Raw genomic sequence first — 12,260 nt, 5'->3', positions numbered from 1 at the left:
GCTCATCTCTGCTCACTGTGTTTACAATTTACAATTTAGGCATTTAGCAGACGCTCTTAATCCAGAGCGACTTACATTAAGCAATAACAAAAGCATGGCATACATCACATATATAAGAAGTAGTTATCATGAATCATGCGTAGACTAAGAACGTAACAGTGGAGTATCTATGTAAACTATACATACTATACTATATAATATATTATACATGTGTACTATAAAGTGCTATGACTACATAAAGTGCAATTCTAGAGCTGTCTACGTAACAAGCTATAAGTCTGTTTAAAATACTATCTAAGTCTACATAATGTGCTATCTAAGGGGCTAGGCTAGGGCAAGTGCTACGGGCCATGGTGGAGTCTGAAGAGGTGGGTTTTCAGACTACGGCGGTGTTTAAACACATCTACGGCGGAAGATGTGTTTAAACACAACAGCATTTTGATATTACAATCACACAGAGAACGTTTGACATTTTGACATTATTAGTTCAGAGTCAGACAACTTGTGAGAAGAATTTACCATCCTTACGTTTTTGCTCTTTAAACCACTTTCAATATGCTGTCCCTATTCTGGGAACACACACACACACACACACACACACACACACACACACACACACACACACACACACACACACACACACACACACACACACACACACACACACACACACACACACACACACACACACACACACACACACACACACACACACACACACACACACACACACACACACACACACACACACACACACACACACACACACACACACACACACACACACACACACACACACACACACACACACACACACACACACACACACACACACACACACACACACACACACACACACACACACACACACACACACACACACACACACACACACACACACACACACACACACACACACACACACACACACACACACACACACACACACACACACACACACACACACACACACACACACACACACACACACACACACGGCACCAACCTGCTCACCAGGAGCATTTAGGGCTTCAGTGTCTTGCTCAAGGAAACTTCGACAGTAACACAGGGGGAGCCCGGGATCAAACCAGGAACCTTCTAAGTGGCCACTCTACCTCCTGATACTGCCTCCCGTCATCCATCTATAAGTGTGTGTGTGTGTGTGTGTGTGTGTGTGTGTGTGTGTGTGTGTGTGTGTGTGTGTGTGTCGCACAGGTGAGCTGATGGTATGATGGTCACGCATACATGTACAGTTACACTGGTATCAGGTACGGTCGCCCCTAAACCATCTCGCCCCTCGATTTTTTCCCACAGACCTCACGCCGACCGCTCGGCCCGACGGTTCTTGTATTCTTTATTTTGTTTTACTGAGAATAAGGTTAGAAATAACTTAAATAAGTTTAGGGTTAGGCATAAGGTTAGGTTTAACCGTTTAAGCATAATTTACTTAGGTTACTTTACCAGGCTGCACAGTTCTGCCGGCTGTACGCCCGGGGCGAGTTGGTAAAGGGGCGACTCGTTTGGTATTCGTCTTAGTTATAGTGGTATAGTGGTATAGAGCGTATAGTGGTCCCGCCTCCTACCCTGGACCAGGAAATGAAACCCAATGCATTATTCTCATAGACATTTCTTAAAGTATTTATTTAAAGACGGTTACGCCGCGGACAAAGCCAACTCGAGTCGTGACAACTCATGACAACACAAACAATATTTTGGACCAAACAAATAATTAGAAAGAAGAAAAAAACGGCAGGTTACAACACTTTTTTTGTTGTTTTTCTTCTTTGTAATTATTTGTTTGGTCCAAAATATTGTTTGTGTTGTCATGAGTTGTCACGACTCGAGTTGGCTTTGTCCGCGGCGTAACCGTCTTTAAATAAATACTTTAAGAAATGTCTATGAGAATAATGCATTGGGTTTCATTTCCTGGTCCAGGGTAGGAGGCGGGACTGCGACGCTCTATTGTTGAAGGAGTATAGCCGAGTAGCCGTCTAGACCAGTGGCTCTCAACCGGCTCAAGTGGTCATTGAGCCGGTTCCAGGTGGTCCCCAGCTAAATGATGGAGAGTTGGTAACCAACTGTACATTACAGCAATGAAGACCTCAGTCTGTGCTGTTAAACTTACGGTTTAAATGTTAAAATGTTTAACGTTAGTTGGATTCCCATCATACATACATATCTAATATTGGAGTTGTTGCAAACAACAGACCACTATAGGGGAGAGACCAACTCGTTTGCATGGATTTAGAAATATCGGGTATGCCCAGCCATACCTATAATAATAACATTATAACACCTTACCTTACCAAAATCAAAAATGTGTCTCCCCAATTAAAACAAATTGCCCCAGGCAGGGGTATTGTCTGGCTAGGCATCTATACCAAAGAGTAAGACAATAGCCTACGTATGTTTACATAGCTACTGTCTATACAACTGCATTATAGCTACTGTCTTGCATTATAAGCCTACCGGCTACCGTATGCCACATATTTCCATAGGCTTTTTCCGTGAAAACGTTTGGTGTAGCCTAGTATCAGTTTAGGCTACATACGTGGACGGTGGACGTTAAAATCAGCTCGTCCATAACGTAACAAAACTTAAACAGTTAGCTTGCAAGCTTACGGCAGCATTAAAATAATAATAATAATAATACAGTTAGCACATTGCAGCTGTAGACAGAAACACATACATGTCATTGGCATTGCAGATTGTTTACCTGGCTGGCACAACTTGCTTTCGCCATGTGGAGAATGAAGACGTCAACACTTCGCGTGCGGCCACCTGCCACCTGTTTACCAAATAAGGTATGTGTGCACTGCACGGCTGGACGTAACCGAATCCCTGTGACCTCAGAGCGCAACCAAGGCTAGCGACAAAAAAGGAAGTATTTAACAAACTGGCAAAATAAACACTTTAAGTCACCGACAAATTATTAGGCCTTCAAACCATAGAAAGCGGAGTCTCTGACGTAGTTCACCCGCGGCCATCTTGCCTTGGGGCTACAGTAGTTAGATCTAGATTTTTGTTATAAAAAAATCTAGGGTTGCAAATTGCGGCTACAATACAGTATGTTCTATTAGTTAGGTAAAATTAGCTTAAGTTGTGGCAAATCTGGGGAAAAAATGCTTACCACTAGCTTTCTTCACAGATGTGTTCATAAAGGTGTTTACCACGGTCTACCATCACAGAAAAATCTGTTCCAAGCCAACTCCCTTGGGAAACTTTGTGGGAGCCAATCAAAGTTGGGGTACCCAGAGGGCCTAGGCTAACAGCAGGACATTTTAAAATTGGCTAATATGAGCTTGTGAGGTGTGTAAATAGGGTTTTTTTTGGGGTGCTGATGCTGAATCCGTTCCAACCATTCATTTTCAGTAAAAATGACTGGCCATAAAATTGGCTGTCCCAGACATACTAATCCATTTTATGCATATCTCAATGGATGTCTATGGTGTTTTCTTGTTTTCTTTTGTGTGTTGGTGTGGGGGGGATATTAAAATACAAAAAGCATTTTATTAATATATCACAAATGCATCTTAATGGAAACTAACTGTTGAAACAGAAGTAGATGGACAATCTTTAATGGATTTAACTGATTTATTCTTTTCAGAATCAGAAAGAAATAATTAACGGTAAAATAAGGGGGAAATGAATGTGCCGAATTTCAGTTCATTAATACAAATAAATAAACAGATATCACAACACAATATAAAAAAAAGATCAACACATAATAAAAAACCAAGGGGCTAAAATCTAAGTATGCTTTTGTAAACAATAAATACAAATGTGAATAAACATACAACTATCTACTCTTCCAACTCCCTTTCATCTCCCTCACTGCTCGTCATCTAGCTTGTTGTTCTTGCAAAATTTTCCATGGAAGTTACCACAAGCAGAAATGCACTGTGCACTAAAATGCAGTTTGTACACTCCCCTCATAGATGCAACTGACTAACTCCAGTGCCACCCCAGTGTCTGCCCAGTGCCTCCCCAGTGCCCCCCCAGTGCCTCCCCAGTGCCTCCCCAGTGCCACCCCAGTGTCTGCCCAGTGCCTCCCCAGTGTCCCCCTGAGTGCCTCCCCAGTGCCTCCCCAGTGCCTCCCCAGTGCCTGCCCAGTGCCTCCCCAGTGCCTCCCCATGCAGTGTCTGCCCAGTGCCTCCCCAGTGTCTGCCCAGTGCCTCCCCAGTGTCCCCCCAGTGCCTCCCCAGTGCCTCCCCAGTGTCTACCCAGTGTCTCCCCAGTGTCCCCCTGAGTGCCTCCCCAGTGCCTCCCCAGTGTCCCCCAGTGCCTCCCCAGTGTCGTCCCAGTGCCTCCCCAGTGCCTGCCCAGTGCCTCCCCAGTGTCCCCCCAGTGCCTCCCCAGTGTCTCCCCAGTGTCTCCAATAGCAATACAAGAGCAATAATACAAATTAATCTTAATTAATCTTAATGTATTAATCTAATTAATTCATGAATTCATGAATTCATTAATTCATTAATTCATTAATTCATTAATTCATTAATTAATCAAAATTTTAGGTCCCCCGTGCCCAGCTCCATGCCAAAGCTTTTTCCTGCAGGAAACACTGAAGTTCATGTTCCATGGGAAATCGCACGAAAGTTTTGGGGACTGGAGATTTTACATCTTCAGCAAGCAGGTCGCTACTGGGAGTATCAGACCAGAAAAACTGCCCCCGACAACAGGAGCCACAGCACAGCACTCTCTACGAGCTTATATCCAGACCAGATATTGGCAGCTTCCATTCATACTCCAGTACATACTGGAGAATGGATGGAAGCTTGGTGACAAAGGCTATGAGTCTCTACCGTCAATAGACCCCATCACACCAGACTATCTTCTGAAGTCAACTGTGAGGGGGATTGTATTGTACATACTCAGGTGCTGCTGTAAAAAGCAAGGAGTGAAGTGCATTTCTGCTTGTGGTAACTGCCATGGCAAATTTTGCAAGAACAACAAGCCAGATGACAAGAGCAGTGAGGGCGATGCCAGGAGGTTGGAAGAGTAGAGATAGTTGTATGGTTATTCATATTTGTACTTGTTTACAAAAGCATACTTTCTTTTTAGCACCGTAGTTTTTTATTATGTGTTGATCTTTTTATATAGTGATATAGAACCATATTTTGTTTATTTATTTATTAATGAACTGAATGTCTGAGGAGCAAATTCATTTCACCCTTATTTTACTGTTAATTATTTTTAAGGTGTGACAATAGTCTTTCTTATTCTGAAAAGAATAAATCAGCTAAAGATTGTTCTTTTGTCCATCTACTTCTCTTTCAACAGTTAGTTTTAATTAAGATGCATTTGTGATGTATTAATGATCTTTATATTTTAATAACATGCGATACCACAGTATTGCATGTCTCAACTTACACCTTCTGTGTGTCAGCCTGACACACAGCTGAGAATAGGTTGACTGATATGTACATGTGTCCAGATCTGTCCAGATCTGATCCATCAGTTGATTATTTATGACTGCCTTGACGACATGCTACAGTATCTCTCGTGCAGGCATCACTCACCCACAGCACTTATCACAGCAGTGCGCAGTCTCACTGATCGCCTTCACCGTGCAAGTGCTGCGCACGAATGGGTCAAATTAATATAGGCCTAGCCTACAAACGTATTCCATTCATGGCGATGCAACTCTGCGATGTGTCATGTAGCCTTGAGGTGCGTGCGTGTGGACATGACAGCAAGGCAAGCGAGGTGAGAGGGAAACAGACAGGGTAGGCCTACATCTTTATTTAATTCATGCAGGTGTTAGTTCTTTATTTATTTAAGACTAGTCCTTACCCGTTCTGAATATATGAAGTATCAACCACTTAAACTCTATAATTTAGTTTGTTCTACATCAAATAATGAAAGTATAAATTGCAGCACAATTAGGTGAAACTTTCAGAGGATACTAGGGAAGTTTTATTTTTTGCCACTAGGGGGGTGAGAAAAAACATAGGGGCAATTCAAGGCAATCACTGAAACAGAACTCAGGTGTGGTGGTTAACATGGGTGTGGTAGATAATCAGGAGGTGGGGAAGACAAAACACAAAATGCAAGGCAAAAACAATGTCCAAAAAGGCCACCAGGGGGGCACCAAAAACCCAAACCATAACAGGAATACCCTACCGATAGGCTGTATTATATTATACTAATAACTTTGGGGCAGGCCTGTAGAGTTTAAATGGACAGGTATCAGTCAAAAGGGAGATATCGAAGAGGAAGGATGGATGTAACCTGACTCCGCCAGCTAGTGGCAGCAGTGAGTTCCTGGTCCCTCTCGGGCAGAGACGATGTACTCCAAGCCATTTCTGACCGGAGAGATATGCGGCCGCTAGAGGCGGGATCAACACGATACTTGATGACGTATTGAAGCGCTGCAACAGTGCAAATGTAAACACAACCTAACAAGACTACAACTCAAAATTATTATGGAGATATCATCATTTCTATCCCGCTGCTTCTGGTTTATCGTTTGAGAGAGCCCAGATCCAGGCAGGAGGAGGGAACCTGTGAACTCAATACTGCCGCAATCTGGCGGAGTCAGGTTAGGATGGATGGGGAAGGATCAACATTATGGAATGTCAGATTAGGTCAGCTCCATATATGGAGATCTAAGGGTTTGAGGTTTGAGGTCAGATGTAGAGTTGCTGGTCAATCCCTCCAATATTGATGACATCAGGGATCTCCATATATGAGCTTAATATTGATGACATCAGGGATCTCCATCCCTGATCTTCTTCTTTTGTGTATCGTCGTCATATGTCCAGTCCAGCTCAGTGTTATAAAGCCACGCTCTTGTCTCTGGCTCTGGTCCCACGTGGAAGAGGCCAGTCTCTGAGGGAGGACAGGTGGTGATTATGTGGTCAGCAGTCTACTCGGGCTTGCCACACTCGCATGCTGCGCTGTCTGCCAGGCCCCACTCCTTCATGGACGATTTGAAGCGACCAACCCCAGTACGGAGGTGGTTTAGCAGGGTCCAATGCCGGCGTGGTAGATGTTCTCCTTCGACTCCATCTCCCGGGTCTTGGATGTAGCGGTGCATACGTGTAGACTTGGCCGACTCCCATTCCCGCTTCCAGGTAGTTGCCAGCCATGCCCTTGTAGAGAGGTCCTCAGGAATGGAACCAAGCATCTCCTGTACTGTCCGGTTGAAGGGGTGGCGGGACTTGAGTCTGCATGGGGGTGCTGACTTTAGTTGTAGTTTCGTGCAGGATATGCCAGTCGTGTTCTTGGGCTTTCCTTGCGAGATCCATCCCTGATGATGTCACGTGATGTCACGTGATCCATCCCTGATGATGTCACGTGATGTCACGTGCTCCATCCCTGATGATTTCACGTGATGTCACGTGCTCCATCCCTGATGATGTCACGTGATGTCACGTGCTCCATCAATGATGATGTCACGTGCCCGACCAACACACTGACGGGAAATGCACGATTCCATAGTTAACTGTGACAGAAATGGTCATGCTGGATCACTCTGCTTGTGCAAAACAAATTTGTTGTTGAACTCAAACTTTCTGCTTTTAAAAGCACATCATGACCATGATCGGGCTGCATCAGATTGGTTCAACAATCCTGATGCACCAAGGCTCCACACATATTCCCTAATTTTATTCTTATAATTAGAGGTCCATATTCCTTGCTTGAACTGGAAACTTCGGGGGCAAAACGTTTTAGGTATAAAGACATTTTGTGAAAAACTTAAAAATACCTAAGAAACCTAAAACCTAACCTCAGCTATTTTAGCTCTTTTCTAGGGCTAAAGTGTTTAAACACCCATGCTGTTATGGGGGTTGACCTACATACAGACAAACCTATGTTTTGGTCCTACCGCTGTCCCAGAGGCAGACATGCACTATGTTTATGTTGTGGGTTTGTCATAACATGGTCATGTGAGGGAGAGGGTACAAGAGTGCACTGCACACATGCAGTGTGCAATACGGCGTGTTGATGTATGTGTGCACATACACATGCATAATATGTGTGCTTCTGCGAGAACATGTTTGTCTGTCCGTGTACGTGCGTGCGTGCGTGCGTGCGTGCGTGCGTGCGTGCTCGCACCATGAGACATAGCATGAGGTATATTTTGTGTTTTTTCTTGTGTGCGTGTGGGCGTGGGTGAAAGGTCATTGTGTGGGTGGTCATCCGGGGTTGTGTGAGGGAAGCCATGCTAGCCTGGGATGTTGTTTTGAGACAGGAGGGAACAGAGATAGAGAGGTGTGTGTGTGTGGGGGGCGTCCCCATCAAACATGAGGCCCTGCCTGATGGGTCCCTGTGGGCCCCTGCACATACACGCACACACGCACGCACGCACACACACACACACACACACACACACACACACACTTTTTCATTACCTTTTCCTGTCTTTCATTTCCTTTTTGTCTTTGTCTCACTGCTTCAGAATCCAGAATCCTGGATGGAGGCTCAGCAGACCTGCATCTCTGCAGAGAACACTCAATTTGGTCTCATAGCAAATGAACAAATGCCCGGCTGGCTGGCTGGCTGGCTGGCATGCCCCCAGGTTTCAGCTCACTCTTCGTCTTCGGTGAGCTTTCTACAGTATGTCCCTTGTGACAAGTGGCATCCTCCACTTATAAAAGCACTCTGCTCAGCCAGAAGCATATATGCTGTCGTCTTTTGGTAATTTCTCACTGTAAACTGGACCTGAGGGCTCTGCCAAAAATATGGCTATTTATGGATGCCGTACTAGTGTTAACACAGCCTCAGGGTTCATTTGGTTCTATTTTACACTGTCAGAGATAAATGAACACTCCAGCCTGTGGTTGCTTGGGTTTATTTAGTATCCTGGAGAGACAGTCATATAGGTCATCGTGTCACATGACCTTGTTGTGTCCAAACCTTGATCTCAGGAGACCAAAGGTCAGGGCTGCCGATCAGAAACAAAACACAGCAGCACAACAAGTGGTCTGCTGAGGTTCAACTTCATTCAACTTATTGTAAAAACAAAAAACAACACTGCCTGGAATTTTGGCAAATCAAATATTGCCAAATATTTACAGTTAGATGGATGCATTGCAATATTAATTATACATTTTGGGAATCCCTGATGTCCCAGCCCCTTTTGCTCATGAAGTTTTGATGTGTGTACGTGCCGCAACGTACCATTCATGTACCATTTATCAAAAAAGTTAATTCCACTTACTCTATAATAAGCATATATAATAAGCAAGATAAGTTCACTTCATAGCAGTGATCATCAAGTCAAAGCAAACATTATTTTGAAATTGGAAATAAATCATTGCAGGCAGCATTTGGAGGCAATAGGGTCCTGGCCCTGGAACAATGTGGTTGCCTTCTCACACTCTGTATCCTGAGGTCTTCCAGGAATCTAGAAGAAATAGCAGAATAAAATTCACAAAATAAAATAAAATAAAATTTGATTTTGTTCTGCACATAAGTGTTTGTGTGTTTGTTTGTTTCTTTGTTTCTCTGTTTGCTTATTTACACAGATAAGTGTACTGATGATAATTATTATTAAAATAACGCATAACCTGATAAGGTGGAATATGAATACTATTAAAGGCATAAGTAATAATAGAAAGTATTGATTAGATACCTGGTTGCAGACAGCCCTTCCATATCGTACAAATGTGACAAAGTGTTCGCAGTTGCAGGAGAACAGATCATATGTAAATACCACATTAAGAAGTAAATTGAGGCGTTTCCGCATATCTTTCTTTGAGGATGGTGGGAATTTATGGCTGTTGTTATCGATGGAGACACGGGCTCCTGTAGGCACGTTCACCTCCTCAATTGGCATCCTGCGTATCTTGGTTTGCCCCAGAAGGATGTCCCCGCTCATGGGGAAAGCTGATTGCAGGTAAGTGCGCACACTGGACATCAATTTGTTCTCATCTAATGGGAGCATGAGGAATTAGAAAAATCTCAAAACGTTTGAAAAACTCATTTGAATTCTAAATTTGCGTCTCCCGAAATAAAATCTTGTCATCAAGCAAAATGCTTTCCAAAATGTATTCTAAATTAGGCCTATACTCCAATACATACAGCAAATTATTAGATAGCACATTAAAATGGAAACAGGTGATTCATGTAAAGCTATCATGATACAGACATTCAATTTACATATCTAAATGTCTCACCTGCTACAGCGAAATGGATTACATGTCCATCCTTTTCATATACAGCCCAGTGTGAGTATCCAATAGGGTAGCAAAATTCTATCAAGTCTCCAAACTTGGCACTGGACTTAATTTCATCAATCTGTGCATAAACAAATTGTATTTAAACAACAGAAAAACAACCCTCTGCAGACTGATCTCCACACCCTGGTAAACTTCACCTAGTTTAGTTTAGTTTTAAAGCTTAAAGCTTTGGCAGTAGGCCAAAGGTGAATGCATAATTCGTCTTTTTGCTTTATATTCTTTCTCCTATATTTTTAGGGATGGTAAATGCTTATTGTCTTTGTACAATGTTGCACCACTATTCAAGGAAGGAATCCATCTCTGAATCTGACCATATCAGACCATGCCTGATTAACAGCTTGCTTGTTTCATTGTACCTAATATATATCATCAAGCAGTATAAAAAATGGAGGATCTATTTTCCTGGATGGCTGTTTGGATGTTTCTTCTATTCCTTCCTTTTTACAATCTCAGTGCAAGCAACTCACTATTTATTTACTCCTGCTGCCATAAGTAATTAACATCATACTATACTATATTCACCTCTTTCCTGGCCTCCCGTTTCAGCTGAACAGACACAAAATGGTTACCACATCAATCTTCACATTATTATTTCTGTGCAATTGAAACCATAAATGTATGCCTTTCTATTTTCTTACCTGCTTTTGGTAATCCATTATTGACTACTGACAAGTTGCTCTCAGTAAAGACTCTTTTATCTAACCCGCCCTACTGGGCATGTGCCATTGTTGTCTAGTTTGAACAATGCTGACACACAGATGTAGGATGACCCCCTATGAATCACTTCATTCAATGGAAAGGAATTGCATGTCCCCATTCTTCGGGGTGTAATTGTACATTACAACCCCGCAATTCCTTTCCATTGAATGAGGTGATTCATACATCGGGGGCGGGCACACACGCGCGCACACACACACACACACACACACACACACACACACACACACACACACACACACGCACACACACACACACACACACACAACTACACACACAATAAAGAGGGCAACAGATATCTTTAGAGGACAATAACACTGACTAGATTCAGTGAACCTATTCTTATTGTATTTTTATTGTTATCACACCATTATGTACCAAGATGATTTCACTTCCTGAAATGATGTGACAGCTGTATTGTAAATGCATGTGACAATAAAAACCTTGAATCATAGAACCTGCTTCACACATTGACCTGTATGAGACCAGAATGATATGGTCTCAGGGTTGTATATTACTAGAAGCTTGTGTGGATTTGCTCACTATGTGGCAGTGTGATCTGAGTGAGACATACACACACACACACACACACACACACACACACACACACACACACACACACACACACACACACACATTTAATTTAAATGTATCCCATGATTTTGTAACCCATTTCCATGTGTCAATTATCTAATGTGATCCTGATCCTGGGCTCTACACACCCTCCGCCAACCTGGGGAGAGCAACGGACTTGAACTCATGCTTCCTGAATCATGCATGAGTGTCCAAGTCGCTCCTTTACACCTGACAGGGGGGAGTTTCCCTGGTTGGACGTAGCGCGTGGGAGGAACACGTTATTCCAACCAGTTCCTTTCCCCTCCATCAGGCTGGCCAGGGGGAGGCAGTTTAGAGACCAGGATTACTGCATGTTTTTGTGAGGGTACCTACCCTAGGCGACACGGGGAGAACATGCAAACTCCACACAGAAAGGCCCTTTGTACAAACTGTACATTTTGAACGAAGGCAGTTTTGTCTTTGTGTTGTCTGTCGATGCAGAGTTACTGGAAATGTGCCATTACACTCTAGTTTGAACAACATGCATGTTATTTGGGAATCCTCAGTGTGGCTAAAGTGAAAACATTGGACTGGCCATGGCCCATGGCCAACATGCTGAGAGGCTGGCCGATTACTCTTTTTTTGTTTCTTTACACTATGATAATTAGGATTAGGTTTACAAAAAGATATACTAGATGGCAATGGCAACACATCAACAATGTTCAACAAAGAGCGGCTGATTTTGTATCAGGTAATGGCTGTTCTGTTATTCATTTTTAGAAGATTTTTTTTTTTTTTTTT

At 43.1% G+C, this 12,260-nt stretch overlaps 1 protein-coding gene across 1 annotated transcript; it reads right to left on the bottom strand.

Moving 5' to 3' along the window:
• Positions 1-6,868: 6,868 nt before the first annotated feature.
• On the bottom strand, positions 6,869-10,843 carry LOC306928770 (uncharacterized protein; the record flags this gene model as incomplete). The annotated part of the gene is made up of 5 exons (XM_079509042.1): positions 6,869-7,169; positions 9,516-9,879; positions 10,125-10,245; positions 10,710-10,733; positions 10,826-10,843. 5 exons carry the CDS (start codon positions 10,841-10,843, stop codon positions 6,869-6,871), a joined length of 828 nt encoding a protein of 275 aa, XP_079365168.1.
• Positions 10,844-12,260: the final 1,417 nt, after the last annotated feature.

The sequence above is a fragment of the Electrona antarctica genome (genome assembly GCF_951216825.1).
Source record: "Electrona antarctica genome assembly, chromosome: 8".
Lineage (NCBI taxonomy): Eukaryota > Metazoa > Chordata > Actinopteri > Myctophiformes > Myctophidae > Electrona > Electrona antarctica.
This window is presented reverse-complemented; position numbering and strand designations above follow the sequence as displayed.